This window comes from Zosterops lateralis, assembly GCF_965231275.1.
Source record: "Zosterops lateralis genome assembly, chromosome: 6".
NCBI classification, from domain to species: Eukaryota; Metazoa; Chordata; class Aves; order Passeriformes; family Zosteropidae; genus Zosterops; species Zosterops lateralis.
The window spans coordinates 47,553,038-47,572,646 of NC_139761.1; the positions used below are offsets into that span (position 1 = coordinate 47,553,038).

The 19,609-nt window shown below is 49.9% G+C and overlaps 1 protein-coding gene across 1 annotated transcript in view; it reads left to right on the plus strand.

The window, feature by feature from the left end:
• Nucleotides 1-538: 538 nt before the first annotated feature.
• The window catches only part of CD81 (CD81 molecule), a gene marked incomplete at its 5' end in the record, with an annotated part of 33,087 nt that continues 14,016 nt past the window's right edge, over nt 539-19,609 (plus strand). Inside the window, 2 exons of the mRNA XM_083863472.1 lie at nt 539-748; nt 10,737-10,851. Of these exons, the coding sequence (XP_083719598.1) occupies nt 539-748; nt 10,737-10,851 (325 nt within the window). The remainder of the gene's footprint in view (nt 749-10,736; nt 10,852-19,609) is intronic.

Consider the following 19,609-nt stretch of genomic DNA (forward strand, 5'->3'; position numbering starts at 1 on the left):
TGATGTTTAGAAGGTGGCAGTGAGTTTTAAGGGATGGTGGTCAGGTTTGGCAGGTAGTGTTCCTACAGCCCCCCAACACCTGCCCACCTGCCCCTGTGGCTCCTACTTGTGTGTAGAAAACTTTGTTGTGAGCTGCCCCTGGAAGTCTAAAAGAAGGAGAAAACAAATAAATAAGAGCACATATTAAAAAGGGGGAAAAAGAAAAATGGGGGAAGAGATGCAAAAAAAAAAAAAAAAAAAAAAAAAAAAAGCTGAAGATGAAAGAAAGAAGAGAAAAAAGAAAAAGAGAGGAAGGGGGGAAAGGAAGGTGGAGAAGGATTAAATAAGAGGGGAAAGGAGGGAAAATTCAAAAGAAGAAAAAAGAAAAAAAGAGGGATAAATGCAAAAGGGGGGGGCAAAAAGGAAAAGAGGAGTTAGGAAAAAATAGGAGATGGGAAAAGCGGGGGGGGGGGAAAGAAGAAAAAAATTTTAAAAAAAGATAAAAAAGGGGAAAAAAGCAGGCGACCCCCAGTTCGGGAAGGCGAGGGGGATGCATTGCATGTTCCAGCCCGTTGCTGGGGCGTGTCCAGGGGCGTGTCCAGGGCGTGTCCGGGAGGCGATTCCGGGGCGGGCCCGGGGCGGGGATTTCTCGCCCGCCGCCGCCCGCTCAGCTCGGCCGCACAGATTTGGGAAAGCCGTCGCCATGGGAGTGGAAGGCTGCACCAAGTGCATCAAATATCTTCTTTTCGTCTTCAACTTCATCTTCTGGGTGAGCACAGGGGCGGCGGGGAGCGGGGGCTGAGCCCCCCCAGCCTTTAAATAAGGGGGCTGCAATATGGCTCGTCTGCCTGCGCCTGGGTTTAGCCTCCTTCTTGCCCCCCAGCATTCAGACTTGCTGTCTGGGATGTGCCTTAGGAGCTGCTCCTTTTTTAATTTTTTTTGAGGGAGGCGGAGGGGCTGCTTATCCTTTGTTTTTTTATTATTATTTTTATTTTAATGCATGCGTATGTCTGTAATTGTACACGTATATCTATTTACGTCTATTTTTTAAATAGTGCAGAGGGGGAGGTAGAATTGCAGGCTGGTTTGAGGTCGGAGAAGACCTTTGCGATGCTCGCCTCCTCCAGCTGCTCCAGATGTTTATGGGCGGAAAGGCGGGGGGGGCAGAGCCTCTTGCTGTGGGTCTGCGCGGGGGAAAGCGGCGCTCCCCAGCCAGGGAGGGATGCAGGGATGCTGCCAGGCGGAGGGAGGGGAGGGGAAGGAAGGCGAGGCCCTGCCCTGCCCTGCCGCAGAGGAGGGGGCGCTGGGCAAACACGGGGAGGGGGATTCGGGGCCCCCCGCCCGCAGCTGGCGGCACATCCCGGACCCGCCGCCCGGGGAGTTATTTTAGGATGCACATTCTAGCCAGGCTGCCTAGGGAGGCTGCCTTTCCTGAGAAAGTTTCTGGTGAAATAATCCATCCGGACGTGCGGCTAATTTAGCAAAAAGCGGCGTATCCCGGTTTCCCTGCACACCGCGTTTGTCCCGGTTAGGAACAGCCTCCGGCAGCGCTGGGCTGGCTGGCAGGAATCCCCCTCTCCCTGCTCTGCTCCTGCGCCCGCGGGCAACGAGATATGCCCGAGCAGGCTGCTGGCTTCGTGTTTTAAATACTCTGCTTTCCATTCCACGGAATGCCTTTTTGTCTTGGCAGTGAGTCCAGCCCCACCCTGGCAGGGAAGGCACCGCCTGGGTGCCCCTTGTGCAGTGCCCTGTGCCCCTCGCCTGACACCCCGCTCTGCTGTCGAGGATTTGGGATTTTTCTGGTTTTTTCCTCAGTGCTTGCTTACAGCAGCGAACGTACCAAGGGGGGCTGGAGAAGTGGGAAGGGGACTGATGGATTCCAGAGCAAACCCTGCTTTGGTGCCTGGAGTTGCACTGCCTGGCTGGAGCCTCTCCCTGCTGACTCCCCCTGGGGAAGCTCTTTGGGGGGATCCCCATCCTTGGGAGGTGTAGGGCTTAAAGTGAGTGCTCTCTTCAGGCCTGTTCGCCTTGTTTCTGGGTGTAACACTGGCCAAGGGGGAGGTGAAAAGCTCTGATAACAGCGGCGTTAATTGATACCTGATGTGTTGCCAGCTGCGTGAATGAGGGGACAGTTCTGGGTTGGTTTATTATTTTTTTTTTTTAACCTTTTTCCTCCACCCTTAAAATGGCCGGATGGAGGCGGGTACGGTTGTCTGTGAAGTGTTGTTCCTTCCGAGTTATCGTGCTTATCCCAGGGTTTTTTTCTTGCCTTCTGCTCCCGATTTCCTGCCATTCTTGTCGAAGAAGCTGCCGGCTGTGCTTGCGAGGGAGGAAGGGTCTCCTGGGTGGCAGGAAGGATGCTGGGGGCTCTGCACAGCCACTGCTTCTCAGCAAGATCACTTGTTCACCTCAAAGTCTTGCAAAAGAGCTCATCTTTTATAAATGGGCATTTTTCTTCCAAGAGGAATTGCCAATCTGTATAATTTCCCCGTTATGACTTGGGCTGTCTTTCCCTTCCCTTTTGGAGGGTGTTCCCTGTGAGCGTGGGCAGATACTTCAGTTCCTCCCCAGAAGGGGGTGAGCTGGGACCCACTGGCTCCCCAAAACAGCTCCCAGTGCTGGACTTGCTGGTCCCCTCACACTGTCTCCTGTGCAGACTGGGAGCCTGGACTTCATTAGAATTAACAATGCTTTCTGTGAGACTGGCCAGCTGAATGGTGGTTGAATATCAGATCTTAGAGTTTTGCAGCCCTTTTGTGTTGTCTTTTAAACTAGCAGTTGAGAGGAATTTTGGATTTACCACAAAGGCAGATTAGCTGCCGGTCTGGCACCTCCAGCTGGGGAGGAATACTGTGGTTAACAGCAAAGTGTGATGGTCATTTTCACAGGGTGGCATTTAGGGACAGAATGTGGTGCTGAGCACCCTTGCTGCAGGCTGGCTGTGTTGGGAAACCACCTCTAACCACAGGGATGTGTGAGACGGCACCTGCAGCCCTTTAGTCCCGCCAGCTGGTTATTATGCAGGGCCTGATGAGCTCCCCGTGCTTATTTGCTTATGATTTGCCTGGTGTGCAGCTGGGTGCCGGTGATGAAAACAAGCCAGAGGCAGAGCCCAAAGTTCGGCAGGCACCATGCTGAGCTGCACAGGAGCTTCTTCTAGTGCCCAAGAGGAAGAAGGAAGCAATTCTCGGCCGTAGTTACTCTGATAACTTTTTTATGTAGCCCTGCTATCCTGCTGGAGTGTAAATAAACTGACACCCCTCTGGCTTCCTCCCCCTGCCTTCCCCTGGCAGTGCAGGGGGAATTTCACAAAGTGTGAAAAAGCAAAAGGAAAAGGTGACCCTGCTGCCAGCTCCTCGTTCGTTGTACCTGAGATGTGTCAGTTTTATTTGATGTTTTGGGATAGGTTTTCTTTTGTGCATGCATTCTTGAGAAGAAGATGCCAAGATTGTGTTTGGCTCCTGAGGGAGCAGTGGCTGCTGCACGGGTCATACGTACAAATGAGTGCCTGTCCCAAGAGAGGGTCCCCACATGTTTCACAATGGCACCACTGAAGTGGTGGAGTATGCTGTGGTCAGCACCTGGGGGCTTCACCTTGTTAGCAAAGCATGGGGCTGGAAAGACAAAAGTTTTTCTGTGCTGCCAAGTTGTGCTGAAACCGTGGGGTGGCTGGTGGCAAGTGGACACTGTCCTGTGAGAGGGAGCAGTAGCTGTTACTGGGCACTTTGGCTGGTGTGATGGGCAGCCTGAGCAGGTGGAGCTGCTTCTCCATCCCATCCCTAGAAGATGGCTGGACTTTGACGGCTCTCCTGAATGATCCAAATCCAAGAGCACAGCTCCGTACATGGGGCTGAACTGACCACCGCTGCAAAGAGTCCCTGGGGAGGCTGAAGGAAGCCAGCGAGCTATTTTAAAATATAATTAAACATAACCGAGGAGGAATTGACTTGCTTGGAGAAGGATCACTCAAGCTTATTAGCTAATACAACCCATGGCAGCTTTCCAGGTTGAGAGCACCGCTGGCTGCCCTAGCAGAGAGGTGTCTAATTAAAAGGAAGAGCTTCCTTCTAATGCCATTTTCCAGGCACTGTCTTAACTCTTCTGTGTGTTGAGGGGATGTCATACAGTCTGGGTGCAAAGGGAAGGAAGGGCAAGAATAGAGGGAAGGTGGAAGTGACAGTCTGTCTGACGGGTGATTGAAAGGGAAGAGGTAGAGGAGCTGCATATTTTCTTGTGCAACACCGGAATATCTGTTAACTGTACCCTGGAGTCTGCAAAGCCTGCACAGAGAAACCTGGTGTTGGTGGTGAGAGGTGACACTGTGAGGAGAGGTGGTGTTGTCTCCTGGTAACACTTCTGCTGAGCAGCACATGACCCTGCCATTGTGGTGAAGAGGTGGCTATGCATCACTGCTCACAGCTTTAAACGGAGAATGGAAGATCTCATGATTCCTGTAGCACTGAAACAGAGGTTTGAAATAACTGTAGACTAACCAAGTAACTTGCATCTTCTTGTGGGTGCAGGCATGGGCCAAGCACTGCTCCAGTGCCACAGGTGGTAGTGCCTGGCTGGTCTCCCTGGGAACTACAGAGAGCCTGTCAAGCAGCAAGGGCCTTGTGCTGGCCCAGCATCTTCTTCCACAGATTTTGTTTGGTATCCTGGGACAGTGTACAGGCAAGCATATTTCCGTGTGTGTTTGACTCTGCAGCTACTTAATACCTGACTTTGAAGGGCTAGAGAGAGGTTTCCTTGGTAGGCTCAGTACCTACGCTCAAGTTTTGTTGCTGATGTTTCTCTGGGATGTTTTAAGGCACTCTATCAAGTGAACACAGCCTTTCCATCACTTACAAAACCTCTTCTGAAGTCTCTGTGTGCAGAAGGTTTTTTGAAGAGACAGGTGTACCCTGCCCAGTGGGGGTACCCAATTTCACTTAGTGGGCTGGGCTGCACCTGAAAGGAGGGAGCACTGCTGGCTGGAATGGGGATTGCTCTGTCTTCCTTACATTACTCTCCTATCAGCCACTGTAATACTTATCTTCTGCAAGAGCATTAACAGTGAGAAGCACTTTGATCCTGCACTGTTGAAGTGTCTTTCACTGTACTATTAAGAAGGAAAAGCAGTTGTATCACCATTGTAGTTAAATGCTTATGTATGGGACCAAATTAATTTTAAAGCAATATCTCAAATTGTTTTCCTCTCTGCTGAGGGCAGTTAAACCCTAGGAAGTGCTGCTTCTGTCTGCAGAAGGGATCAGGCCTGTGGGCACAGTGCTCCTCATCGTAGGACCCTGCTCTTGGATTTCAGTGCTGGATTCCCATTCTCCTCCCATCCATCAAGCTTTATTTGGCCTCTGGCATGCTGCTCCTCCGGGAGTGTTCCTCTGGAGCTTGTTTTGAAAAGCTCTGCAGTGTTGTAGGGCTGGTAACTATAGGCACCAGTGGAGAATTTCTCTCTGGCTGGCAGCTCTATTAATAGCCGCTGCTGGAAGGTGTGCTGCTGGGAGCAGAGCAGGGCTGCAGGCTGCTCTCCTCCTCCTCCTGCCTGCAGGGCACGGTGCTCTTCCCAAATGCCTTCCCCACAATTCCTGGGCAGGCCTTGCCTGCAAACTTTCAGCCTGACCTTTAGTGGCTGTGGAGCACCATGGCTGTGGAAGGCAGCAGAAAGACCTCGCCTGTGCTGTCACAGAGTCCTATCTGCTGCTCCTGCCTGAGAGTGTCTGTGCCAAGATAACCTTTTGCATTGTGTGCCTGTCAAACTGCAACTCTGTGTCTTATTGAAGTCTCTTCCCTGCTTACACCCGCCCAAAGGGCTCCAGGGCATCCCACAGTCCACCCCAGCATGCAGCACAGCAGTGATCTCTAACATGTCTCACCTTAAAATTTCAAGTGACTTTTTGGTGTAAAGACTTGACATTGTAACATGGAGATAGTCTCAGCATTGAACCCATTCAGCTGTCAGCCCTTTGCTGCACCCCATGCCCTTTCAGCTGTTGCAGTAGAAAAGAAATTAATCTTCTGCTTTCCAGGAGGGGAAGTAGAGGCTGTGGGAAGGTGTGGTGCTATCTGGGCACGTTCCATGTGTCCCTCTCTTGCCTGCCTCAGTCCCTCAGGCTGGTAGTGCAGGAGCTGGAATGTGCTAGCATGGATCTTGCAATGGCTTGTACTGCCCTTCCAAAGGTAATTCCCATCAAGTTATGAGTTTTTATCTCCTCGCTTTTTCTCCACTCATGCTGCTTCACCCGGAGACCCACAAATTACCTGGGAGCAAAGCATTCAACCCCAAATTAGCAGTTTGTTCCTAACCATGTGAGAGGCTTCTTGCATGGAAAGATACTTCAGCCTTGGCAAGCCACTTTGCTTTTCTGCATCCTGGTTTCCCAGACCTGAAAGGAGGAGGATTCCTTGTTACTCCATCTCAGCTGCTTTGCAGGTTGTGTTGGAGAGGAGCCGTGGGGAGCCCTGGTTGGGCTTCTCAGGTGGGGTCTGGGTGCTGCCCTCACCAAGGGCTCTGCTTCCAGGTGGTGTAAGGGAAATTGTAAACCTCTGCAGCATGAGGCCCTGTTAAAAATCTCCAGTCATCTACCTTAATCATAAACCAGCTAAAATTCATTAAGCTTTCTTGGCAGCATGCTGCTTCTTGTTAGTAACTGTGGTATTTCCCAGGCATCACGGCGTGAGCTCTGCCTGCAGCATTTTTCCAGCAAGGCAAGAGCCTCTCCCAGCCCTTGGGCTCTCACAGGTTGGGAAGCAGGACCAGCCATGGCTGTGGGAAGTGGCACTGCTAAAATACAGCATCATGAAACTGCTGGCACCTCCACTTCCCTCTTTTGCTGATTTGAGCCACAGGATGTCTGTCTGCTTTGCTCTGGCGTGCCCAGCAAGCTGCCCTACAGCCAGAACTTCTTTCTTCTCCTCCTCCCTTCCAGGAAATCTATTTTACAGAAGGGCAGAGGGAAGGGAGTAGGAGGAAGAAGGCTGGGGGCAGCGGAAGGGACCAGGGAGGTGATGCACATCCTGGCATATGTGAGTTTTAGGGAACAACAAGTTAAGGTGGGGGCAGCTCAGAAGCGGGGTACACCACATTAAAAGGGGTATGGTGTCATTCCTTGCAATCCTAATTTCTAAGAATTTCTTGTGGAAAGGAGTGACTAAGCTGTGAAAAATAGGCTTGTTCCCTTGCCCCACAGCTGGATCTGGAAGTTTTAGGGTGAGCAGCATCTCCATTGGTGAGGCTCAGTCCAGGAAGGAGCCCCTCACTGTGTGCACCATGGATTGGGCAGCAAACCAGGACTGCCACCTGCTTCCATCATAATGCCCATCTGGTGATACCTCCTCACATGGGATACCATCCCATCACTTCTTGGGGATACAGGGCCTGCCTTTTCCCACCACTGGGCAGCCTTCAATGGGGACTTTCCCCCACTGTGTCAACCAGAAGCAGCATTCCTGAAAAAGCAAGCCTTGGGCAGGCAGGATCCAGCTGGAAAAGTCTAGCTGTCTGTGGAAGAAGCAATAAATCTCTGGAAGCTGGAAAATAGCAGTAAAGAGGAAATGTCGGAGCCTGCAACACCACCTCTGCTGTGCCGGGAAGCTGCTCAGGGTGTGAGCTCTGGGGCCAGCCCCATCCTGGGGAACAACACTGATGTGCCTTCTACAAGTGCTGCTGGAAGCAGAGCAGAAGGCTGGGGAGGTCAGCTTTTGGAAAGCAGGTCAAAGTCCAACACGCTGCTGGCATTGCTGAAGTGGCAGCTTTTAGATTATTGCAGTCCCCCAAAATTTAAATGGAGAGCTGTGCTGGGCACTTGGAGTGTATCACAAGTGATGGTCTCAGCCACTGCAACGCTGCTGTCTGACAAGCTGAGAACACAAAGATCAGTGGGATAACCTGTGTGAGATTACAGATATCCACAGCAGAAAAAGCCAGTGATATGTATGAGGATGTGCAGCCTAGAGACGAGTGTGATGCTGCCATCAGTGACTGGAGCTTCTCAGGCTCTCCTGTTGGCAAACAGCAGTTGTAGGATGGAAGGGGGAGAAAATACCAAGCTTTTATCTGGAACAAGTTGTTCTATTAGGAATGAGATTATCCCAAGCAAGGTACAATGGAAGGCAGAGTTACTGTGGCAAGCTGACAATGTTTTCTCCCTCTTGTTTTCTTTGCTTTGGGAAGAAAGAGCCTTAATTCCGTTTTGGGCTTCTTGCTGGTGGGAGGATGTATGGCTTTCATGGAAAAAGTTACTCATCATAGCTCAAGCCCTGTTTTCATTAGTAAGTGAATGTCATTTTCTCTTAAGAAATCCAGCTGCTATTGGATTAAAGCTTCCATTCAGAGGTCTTCCATGCTCTGTTAAAAATGCAAATGGAGTTAGGCGGTGCCGGAGGGGTATGTGATGTTCCCGGGGTGCATTCAGGATGAAACCAGGAACATCTGGAGTTGGTTCAGATGGCTGTCTTAGGCAGACCTCGCTGCTGGGCTGGGTTTGATGCATTAGAAGAGGCTCCATCCCTCTAGCTGATGTTCCAAAATGATTAAAGAATATCTTGAGGACCACTTGCAGCCTGCTTTCAGTGCTGTTGGGCATTTTAAGACAAATTTGGCTGGAAGTGGAGGTGCTGGTATCACCCCAACCTTGCCATGGGTGGCAGGGCATGCTGGGGTGGTGCTGCTGAGTGTGGAGGGCAGCATGTCAGGGCAGAGCAATGTGTCCTTGCAGGGAGAAAACAAAAACAAAAAAGGCTGCAGCCTTTTTTTCGTTACCTCTTCCAGCCAGCACAGAAATCCAAACCTTCCTCAGGATCTCTTCTCTCCTAGCAGCTACCAAGAGAACTTTACTTCGAGTGGCATGGATTAATTCGGGGACACATTCTTTCCTCTGATAGTAAAAACACAAACTTTGTTATGCCCTCAGACAATGAACAAGCCACACCAGGCTGGATTTGGGTAACTTTGTGCAAAGCCACAACCTGCCTTATTTGGAGCTGGACTCGAGCACAGACCGGCTTTCGTGACTTTCCTCCATAGCCAGTGTTTGGAGAACCTCAGGCTGGCCCCAGTGCAGGAGGGATGAGGGAATGTGCCAGCAGGGAAGTTGCATTGGTTCTTGTGGGACAAGTGTTAAAAGCCGATTACTTTGGTGGCAGACTGGGGAAAAGCAAAGATTTCCCTTCCTCTCTAGGAGCTGGGAAGGATTTTTCCCTCTGACAGTGGAAAAGCCCTGAGAGCAGTTTGTCCTGTAAGTTTGGAAATGGTATGGGTTTGCCCCAGCTTCAGTGGCACTCCTGGAAAAACCTTGTGGCTGGGATTTGTAGAGATGAGCAAGGAGGAAACCACCAGCTGAGCTCACAAGGGGCAAAGCCAGGCTCTCATTGACAGCCTGTCTTGCATTTCCCTGTCCTCCTGTGTTCCTTGTTGTGCTTGCACAACTGGAGACTTTGCACCTTTACTGAAAAAGCCCTGCTTTTTTTTTTTTTCTTTTTTTTTTTTTTAAGGGACTTTCCTGGTGCCTGTTATGCCTGTAGCTGACCTGATTCAGACACTTAGGAAAAGCATGTTTCCACTTCTATACTCTTTGGTAGTTTTCTTCCCTTTTTTAAGATAAATGGCTTCAAGGATGTAGGACACTCAAAATTAAATTGGCATTTGAACAGGTGATTTCAGCATTTCACAGCAGTGATATTGAAATTCTTAAGGGTTTGGGTTTTTTCCCAGATGTTTGTATTTTTTCCCCTCTCTCTAATGCTTTTAAATGGAAGGGAGATGTCACAGAGGACATGGTGAGTCCTGCTGGAAAAGCTCTGCCCTGAGTTCCTCTCAGTGACACCTTGCCTGCTGTAGTGCCCCATATCTGCTCCCATCTTGCATGGCCATTTCCAGCCCCTCCCTGAAAGGGAAAACAGTGAGGAAGTCAGTCATAAAACTTCTCATTGTTTGTACATAAATATCCCAGTGGTTGAGTTGCTGTCCCATGCACAGAATGTCTCCTCCCACATCTGGAGTGTGTTTTTGTCTTTGCCCTGGTCAGTCCTGCGTGTCGGTGTGCACACGTGGGTGTGGGTGTGCTGCTCTTCTGCTGTGTGACAGCATGGGCAAGGCAGCAGTCATAGCCTGGAGGCCCTCAAAAGTAGTGTGGTGGTGCTTTGGCCTGACCCCAGGCCTTGCTCCACTTCAATTCCTGTATTAGGACACTAAGGAAATCTTTGTCTGCCTGAGGAACACTATGTGTTTGACTAGAAGCCTGAGCCTGGATGGGAAGCAGTGTGCATGCAGGACTTGGGGGCAGAGGGGAAAAATGGACAGTTCCTCCCCTTTCTGTTTGTATGTCACAGAGAAATGAAATGGGGTGATAACAGCCCACTGGAAAAAGGGAGTAACTGGGGCTGATCCTAACTTCTGTTGAAAAACTCTCATAGAAGCCTTAGTGGCACATCTCCTCCTGCTTGGGTAATGCAGAGACTTCCATTGAAAATAATAATGAAGCGTAATAAAATACCTCTTGGGAAGGAAATGTCCTGCAAGAACTGGAAAGGGCTTTGCACATCCCCAGAATGAGGGTCTTCTTATAAAGCAGGGAAGATCACATGGCTCATGATCTATGGGACACAAAGCCTGTTACAGGGATGATGGTTAGAAAGGACATTCTTGTATATTTGTGGGAAGATGAGAAGCAAGTCGTCTGCTCCTGGCTGAAAACTGCCAGTCTGGCCCTGATGTGGCTGGAGCAGTGGGTAACCCTTGCCTCCCTCTGTTTTCTCCTCAGTTGGCCGGAGGCATCATCCTGGGAGTGGCCCTGTGGCTGCGCCATGACTCACAGACAACGAATATCCTGTACCTGCAGCTGGGGGACAAGCAGGCCCCCAACACCTTCTATGTCGGTGAGTAGCTGTGGGGGTGCTGGCGTTGCTGCTTGGGTCTTGTGCCCCAGGGTAGGCTGGAGCAGACCCAAAGAGGGGCAGAAAGCTCCAGGTGAGCAACAAGGAGATAAAAATACCTCCTGCTGCCCTTGTACTCTCCAAAATATCCCCTGCTGTGCCAGCCAGAGCCTTTGATAAATGCTGGCTGTGGCCCAGGCGCAGAGTCCAAATCCACACCAGCTAAAAATTCAAAAAGACATGTTGCAGTGTTGTGGGTTTTCTCCAGAGCACATTTGGGAAGAGGGGAGACTTCTTGGAAGTGTGTCTTGTTTCCTATCCAAAGGGATGTAAAAGTAGCCAACAGAGTGCCTGGCAGTGGAAAGCAAAGCTTGGTGAGCGTGTGACTCATGTTCTCCAGGAGGGGCAGGTGGAGCCTCTGTGCATAACAGTTAAGCTTAGCATGATTTTTGTTAATTTGACAGCGTGCTGGCGTGCTGGAAGCTGTAAGCCCCTGGTTCTCCCCTGTTCTCCAACATCCCTCACAGACGAGGGGGAGAGGCTTGCAGGAGGGGCTGGCTGCCAGTCAGGAGCTGGCTTGGAGCACAAGCTGACGGGGCTGGAAACATCGTCTGATCTGATGTCCTGTTCTCACCTGTAGCTAAAATTACTTTCTGGAAAGGGTTTTCCTTTGCATTTCCCTACTTGCCCATGAAACAGCATGCCTGAGCCATCTCACTGGCTGTCCCTGGTTACAGAAGATGCTGCTGCTGTAAATAGCTGTGGGTTTTTCTGTCTTGTTGTCTCTCTTCTCCTGCCTCACACCCAGAGATCTACTTGCAGCATTTGCCCTCTGTAGATCTTATTTTAAAAAAACAGAAAAGAGAGCTTACAAGAAGTTAAACTCTCTCCTTTCCAGGAACCAGTCCAAAGTTCTCCTTCTTTTGAGGGGTAACAACTGATACCTCCCTAGTTAACACTTTCTCCCCAAGCCTGGGGGACCTGGAGCATGGGGCAGAGTCCTTCCCTCCTGCCTGTTGAGCATCTTTTACTCTTCTACCCTTATTTTGTCTTTGTCCTCAGCCCTTGCTGTTCAGAAGCCAGTGGGTCCCACCACTGCACTGACTTTCCAACACCCGTGAGCAGCCCATGATTTGAGGCTGGCTGTCTTTTTAAAGTTATATTCAGCAACAGATTGGCCTGGATTCCTTCTGGCAGCTGTAATTTCCATGCAGTAATAACAGCAGAGCATTTCTTTCAGTTGCTGCCTCTCCCAGCCAGACCTCTGGAGTCTTAAGGCTGGGATTTCTTTTTGCTTCCCCCCACCCCTGCTCCCCCCCATTTTTCCTCTCTCCTACAACTGATACTCCCTCCTTTTTTTTTTTTTCTCTGGCATGCAATATACACATGCACACAATGTTCCTGCTTTTGGGAACAGGAACCTCTTTGGGCTTGGCCTCCAGAGCTCTGTTGTTTTTTTCTTTTCCCCTTTGCAAACCACTTTTTGGTGTCTGGCACAGGGCACTGCTCCCGGGATTTGTCAGGAGGCTTTTAAAGGCCAGCCAGGCTTTGCTGCGGCACTGCAGGACAGGGGGAAGCAATAAACACTGTCGAAGGAGGAAAGCTTCCATCACAGGGTGTGTGCTGAGTGAGAAGGGGAAATAGGAAAGCAGGGATCTGGTGTCTCCTGGTTTCTTTCTGTGTCTTTTCCTCTACCCCAAAGCCTGAGCTGTTTGTTAAAGACTGCTTTTCCAGGGTGTCTGTGTGTTATGGGAGAGAAAAATAATGGATTTGAGGGTAATGGGGAAGTTGGAGAAAGAAGCTGTGGGGAACAGCTAAGATACAGAGTACCAGGCTTGACACTTCAGGCTGCAGCAGGAGCAGGAGGAGAGGAGCAGACCTTGCCCTCAGCTCCCAGACTGGACAGTAGCCACCCCTGCAGCCCCCAGGGCAGCAGGCAGCTGTTCCCCTGCTTGCCTCTGCAGCCCCAGGGAAGGGGCTCCTGCGGGCTGGGGTTTCCCACAAGTGCTGCCCCTCCTCCCCAGCACTTTGGCACTGCATGCACGAGTTGTCTTGTGGGCTGGCCTGGGAGGTTATTAAATGGGTCCTTGTTCATGGGCTTTTCCTCAGCACGGCATGCAAACCATCTGATCCCCTAACCACTTGTTGCAGTCCTGGCTTTTGACACTTGCATTTTGGCTCTGGATCCAGTGCTCCAACAAATGCTTTAACTGCTTCTGCACTGTAAAGACCAAGCAGTACCAGGGATGAGGATAGCTGGAGCACCTTAGTTCCTTGCTTTCATAACTATAAAGGAAAATACTTGTTCTTCATCTGAGCTTGGCTTGTGTCTGATATGCACTTAGTTGCATTATTTGAAGTTCAGAAACCAAAATCCTTCTTGCTTTTGGATAACACCGTGCCTGGAATGCTTTGTTTCTGTCTGGAGGCTGGGAAGATGTTGATTACAAGGCCAAAATCTAGGACAGCTAGAGGTGTTGATAAGTTGCTTACAACTGGCTAACCACTTCTCAGATATTTACTGATCCTGCACATAAAGTACCATTGAAAAAAACACAAAGAAACAACAAAACTATGATTCAGGGTGTTATGAGGGCCTGTAGAAGGCTGAGCTGGTCTCTGGAGATACCAGTACAAATTGGAAGAGTTCTGATCTCTCCACAATAAATTAGTGCTGTGGTGTCACTGGTTTTTAAGAGCACCTGGGGATCTTGGAGAGGCAAGTGACCCTGGGCTTACTACTTTTGCCCTTTCTTGGTGAGATGACAGTGGGAGGAAAAAACCAGGCTCCCCTTCCTTCAAAGATTTGGTTATGTGATGCCTGGAGATGGCTGTTGTGGATGAAATGCTTTGAGGAGGGCAGGAACAAAAACTTCAGCTCTTGTTTGCCTTAAATCCACACCCCAGGATTTCCCACTTTCCCCCTTGCTGGGCTGCCTGTGTGCTGGGAGCATCACTGGGTGCTGGTCCCTGCTGCTGCCCTTCCTGTGCTTCCCCTCAAGCTGCCCGGCAAGGAATGGAGCACAGCAGCCGGATGGTCTTGGCTCCACTCTCTCCTGCCAGATCCAAAATAGGAAATCTGCCTCCAGCTGCTCGCAGCAAGTGACAGGGCAACACGACCTGTGGCTCCAATTAGCTCGGCCCTGGGAGCAGGGCCAGCCACGATGAAGAGTGCAAAAGCATCCTGAGCTGGGGTGCGGTTTTCCACGTAGATTTTGGGGTGAGAGGAAGGGCTTTGCTTTGCCTCTGTCTAGGTTTCATGTGTTTTATTAGTAAATCCTCTGCTGGGTAATGTCTCCTACCTGGAGGAGTGTGAGGTTTTGGACAGGCATACACTGGTGGGGTAAACTTGGCCACTGAGGCTGCTGCCACTGCTGCCTCTCCCTGTCATCCTGCTGGGTGCCACTGTCCCAACAGAAAGGCAGGAGGGGGCTTTTTGGTGGGGCAGTTCCCTAGGTAATGTTTATCCAGCTCCCAAGCCAGTCAGGCAGCAAAGCCTGAGGGAGGCAGGTGGGGGATCAATGGCTTGGGACTAAGGTGATGAATGTGCCTGTGAATGCTGCTGGGGCGTGGAAGGGGCATCGGCTGATGGGAACACAGCCTTCCTTAAGAGGTGATTCAGACTGTCTCCACCATCCTCCTCGGAGCAAATACAATCCAGGACGATGATTTCTGCCCTGGAAACAAGTTCAAGCTGCTTTTCACGCAGACTGGTCTAGAATAAATGGGCCAGAAAGCACAGAGAGGCTTTGAAGTCTTTCTTACAAATGTCTACATGTCTGAGTTGAACTGCAGCTGCTCACAAGCTTTCATGGGTGTCTTCAGGATTTTGGAAGTCCTGTCATGAGGTTTTGCTGGGCTCAGGGAAATCTGATCCTTGCAGAAAGGAGGGACTGCTAAATGGCAGTATAGGGCAGGGATGGGGACATCTCTCTGAGCTTTGTCCATTGTCCTTACAGCACATGAGGATGCCTTGGCCACTCTTGCCATGGGTCCCAGATGTGACCAGCAGTGCAGGGCATCCCAGCCTATCACCCAAACTTGTGCTGGCCAAGTGGTTGTGGAGCAGCTATCCCTTCTATCCATAACTTAATTGGCCTTTTTAGCTAATGTAGCTTAATTAGCTTTTTCAGGACTGCCTGGGATGAAAAGCAGTGATTTCTGGAAGATTTTCATTGCAGAGGGGACTCAGGAGAACTCCAGTGTGTTGCAAAGGCTCTAGAACTCAACAGTCCTACAACGGCTGTGGACCCACAAGGAGAAGATCTTGGTTTCTGTTCCCACTGCCATCCTTGTCCCCATTTTTCTGAAAATGTTAGGCATCTTCTAGAGATGGTGCCAACTTCCATTCATTGTAGGGTTAGACTCAACAGCATATCTTTTGCTAGACTTGTTGTGAAAGGGCTAGAGAAGAGCCTGAGGCTCCTGGTCTGTAGATTCTGTAATAAACACCAATCAAAAATCACCTTCAGTCTTGGCATGAGGTGCTGCAGGGATCCCTGTGGATGCACACAGCTGGTGCAGGACTGGTTTCTTCTCTCACGCATTTGTGCTCTATGTTGTCAAGGTTCCCTGTGTCAGAGATTTTCCACCAGACACATGAGCTGTGGCCAGGCTCGCGTGCTTGGCAGTGGAAACCGAGGTTTGCATTTGGCCCTGAACCACACTGAGCAAAATGGATTATTTAAAAAATAATATATGTGGATTTTTAAAAATAGAAGTATAGGCATTTTTTTATCTTGGAAATAAACTTACAGTTAAGGATAATTTAATTATTTTGTTCCTTAAAGGAAAAAAAACAACAACAACAAACAAAAACAAAACAAAAGCTGAGTTTTACTTGTTCTAGATTTTCCTCTAATCACTGTCAGATTGACTCCTTCAATAATACTGGAATTATTTTTAAAATAGTAGTTTTAAGGCAAAACACTTTTTTTAGTACTTTCCTTTCTGGCTTACACCATGTATCTGACAGTATAGGGTTTTTTCTATTCTTATCACAGAATTCAATTTCTATTAAGAAAGCAACATGTTATTTCATTGCATTTCCAATTTAATTTCCATTTCATTGTAATTCATTCTACCTTGGTCATGACCAACCCCTGTGCTTCATTTACTCTGCACACTAAAACTGGTTAAGTCTTTAAAAATACATTGGTACCATCAGGTTATTTTGGGTTCAGATCTATCCAGCTACAACTAATGTAGTTGTTCTTTTCTTTTGTCCTCTCCCACTGGCTTTGCTGCCCTGGACCTGTGCCAGAGGTGGCTCCTTGTTCTTCAGAGCTCTTTAAACCTGTAGCTTTGACAGTTTTCCTTAGAAAACCTGTGCCATGTTTGAAAAACCTACAAGGAGTCCTCCAGTGGGATTTATGCTCTTTTTGTGGCTGAGATCCCAGGGCACATAGAAAGTGCCCTGTAGTGCTGTAGGCTGGGGTAGCATAGCATGGGCCAGCATATTCCAGCCTGGCTCTCCTGTGCTGTGTCACCACTGTCCATCCCAGTCCTGGAGATGTGCCGTAGACTTCCTCCCAGCTTTTGCTGGGAATGTCTGTGTGAATTTACAAAACTTGAGTCTCCTTCCAGTGTTTCCTGAGTAGGCAAAGCAGAAGAAACCTGACTGTGGCATGTGTGTGGAGTGGATTTGGGTACAGGTGTGTGCACAGGAGAACTTTCTTTGGGGCTTTCCCCACCAGCCTTTTGTTTTTCTCGCAGAGGGGTGCTCGAGGCTTCTTCTTGCCTTGCTCTTGCAGATGAGGGCAGCATGTCCAGGCTTTCATCTCTCCGTGAGAGCTCTCCATGCTTTGTGACCCTGTTGCTCCATCTGGAAGCCATTAGCAGCTACAGAGCAGCAATGTTTTCCTTGGGAAAGGGGGTGGAGAGGAATGGAGGGGCTTCCCACTTGTCATCTTCCAGAAAACCCTCTCTTTTTCCAGCCCCCACCTCCCACCCTCTCTCCTCACTTTGAAGAAAGCACTGCCAGCCCTGCTGGGCCAGTTCCACCAGGCAACTGGACAAAAATGTCTGGGACACCCTGCTTTGCTGGTTGGCTCACACAGCCATCTTTTTCCTCCCTAATCCCTTCCCTGAAGGGACTTTCCACTCTCTGCCTGTGTCTTGCCCCCAGGCTGCCAGGAAGAACATCATGGTCATTTCTTTGGCTACTGGGAAGGGTGTTCTTTCACAACGGCTGGTGTGGGGTAGGAGGGAGGCTCCCTGCCATTGTCTAATGGTCCCACCCTTCCCTGCAGCAGCAGTGGTGATGAGCCCAGTGAAGTTCAGCATCTCCAGGCCAAGAGAAACAGCAGGGTGGCACTGAAGCCTCCCTCCTTTCCTCAGAGGCTTGCAAAACTCTTGGATGTGCAGAGTCTCCCTGCCAGAGCCTGTTGGGAGAACAAACATCTCTCTTTTGTTTGTTCTCAGCCCCTTTTTAAAGCCCATCCCATGGGGAGGGCAGGCACAGCTTGGAGAGCTGCCTGGCCTTCCCAGGAAGCCTGGTGTCATGCTGAGGGGGATTTCTTATTTGATTTCTTTTTTGTCTTTTGGAAATATTGCCGTGGTGACCTAGGGGCAGTGGCTGGCTTCCATTTAACCTAATGAGTTAAGGATGCTGGGAGAGGATTGAAATGAGGGGAGAAGTAGGGTGCTGCTCAGGAATGCCCATGCCTGGAGCTGCACAGCATCTGATGGGCATGGGAGGAGAGCTAGCCAGGGCTGGCCTGCTCCCTGCTTGTTTTAGAGGGACGCTCCTCTGCTTGTTCCTTCTTTTATTTGTTTTTTCATCGTGTCCTTTTTTAAAGACTGTTTATTTCTTCTTGTTTTCTTTATTTCTCAGCAGGGACAGGACATGGGTTTTACAAGCAGGCACCAGCTATGCTGCTTTAGTGCCAAAGCAAGTACTGACACTGAATACTGCCTGTTTTGCTCCCTTCCCTACTCCCAGAACTGAGCAAACTGCTTCCTACCTGGCCTCCAGGGAGGCATCTGCTGGAGCTGGGAGCTAAGCTGGCCTCTCAGCTGCTTCTTTTTCACTCTTTCCCACCTAGCATCAAACCAAGAGAACTGCTCAATTACTACCAGTTCCCTGGCTCTGATGTTTGGGGGTTTTCCTAAAGCTTTACAAGATCCCTGTAGCCCAAAGCAGCACATGCCCTGGTTGTAGTGGGGAGACAGAGACGGTGTTTGGTCCACTGCTGCTGCTTTTTTGATCATCATGTGCTGATGATCATCATGCCCTGATCATCCTCAAGAGGGAGGAAATCATATGTTCCTGTGCTCCTGCTTTGAATTCAGATGAGCAGGTGAAGCTAAGAGTTACTGGTCTCTCTCCTAAAGCTTTCTGCCCTAAGGCTTCATCACAAAAGGAGATAGAGAACTTCAGGCAGTATTGACACCATTCATCTGACTTCTCCCACTCCAAGATACAGGTCCTGAGGCTCACAGCTTGCTTTGGTGTGTGGCAGTTGTAGCAACCTTTCTTGCTGCTGCCTTGTCAGAGAACCTTGCCATAGAGTTAGAAATCACAGTGTAGTGCTGCTTAAGGATGGGGAAGTGCCTTGGTACCCTGAACAACTGTACATGATTTGCTCACTGTATCTGTTGCTGCAGCTCCAGCTGTTCTCTTACGTACTGCTGCTGTGTGAGGGGGCAGCATGGCTGCAGTTTATACTTCTCATTTTACTTTTTGTTTACAGCAAACAGCACTGCTTGTTGTAAAACCCCAGAGAAAGCTGCCATAAGAATGAGCTGGGAAGTGGCGTGTGAAAGGCAGATGGAGCCTTGCTTATGCCAAATTGTGCCAGTTTGGGTTGGAGCCCTGACAGAGCAAATAGCATTTTAGTCAAGAGTTCCTCACCCAGGAGAGGATTTTAAGGGTTAACCAGTCTCTGATGCTTACACAGAGGAGGGGGAGGCTTGTGAGGAGTCTCCTCTGACTTTGAGGAGGATAATGCCATTCAGGATGGGGATGACAGGTGCCTTGCTCACAGACAGGGAGCCCAAAACCACACTAGGCGTCATCGTCCCTGTGAGCCAGGAATGTAAGCTGAGATGTGTCCGGCTGCTTTCTGGGAAAAGGGCTTGGTCGTTCCCGTCTGCACCATGATTGCTGTGAAATAGTCCCCCAGCTGCCTGGCACCCAGGCTGAGAGCAGAGACTCCCCCACCAGCCCCATGCCTTGAGGGGAAGGATGGGTGTGGGAAAACAAACACCATTCAAAGCATGTGGTTGGGCACTTGGATTGCCTTCCTTTGCTTTCTCAGCCTTCAGCATGGGATTTCTTTGGAGAAACACCACTGGCATTCCCAATACAAGATGCTATTGTTGCAGTAAATATTTTGTGCTTGTTTTTAAATAAACTCCAGTGCAGAGTCCTGCTCTGATGCCTCCCGGGAGAGGGTGTCGTGCTCTGGCCCTCGGTAACAAAAGGCAACTCCATAACAGCTGCTTGTTTGTGCCTGGGAATGAAGCTAGCCTTTATTCCAAAAACCTTCCAGGGTTTTTTTTTTGTGGTTTTCTGAGCTCAGGCCAGTCATCACTGCCCTCTCCCCTGCCTGGCTGAGCATTCCTGCTGCTCCCACCGCACCGGTCGCATCCGCTGCGCTCCGGTCAGGAAGCTGCACATGGTGCACACCTTCTTCCCTCCCCTCCTTTCCTTCTTGCTGTTTCCTCACTTGATAGCAGTGCTGGCTCTGATGAGGAGCTGGTGAAGTGAGAGCAGGGAGAGAAGCGGGAAGCCAGGGCCTCACTTGACAGTCCAAGG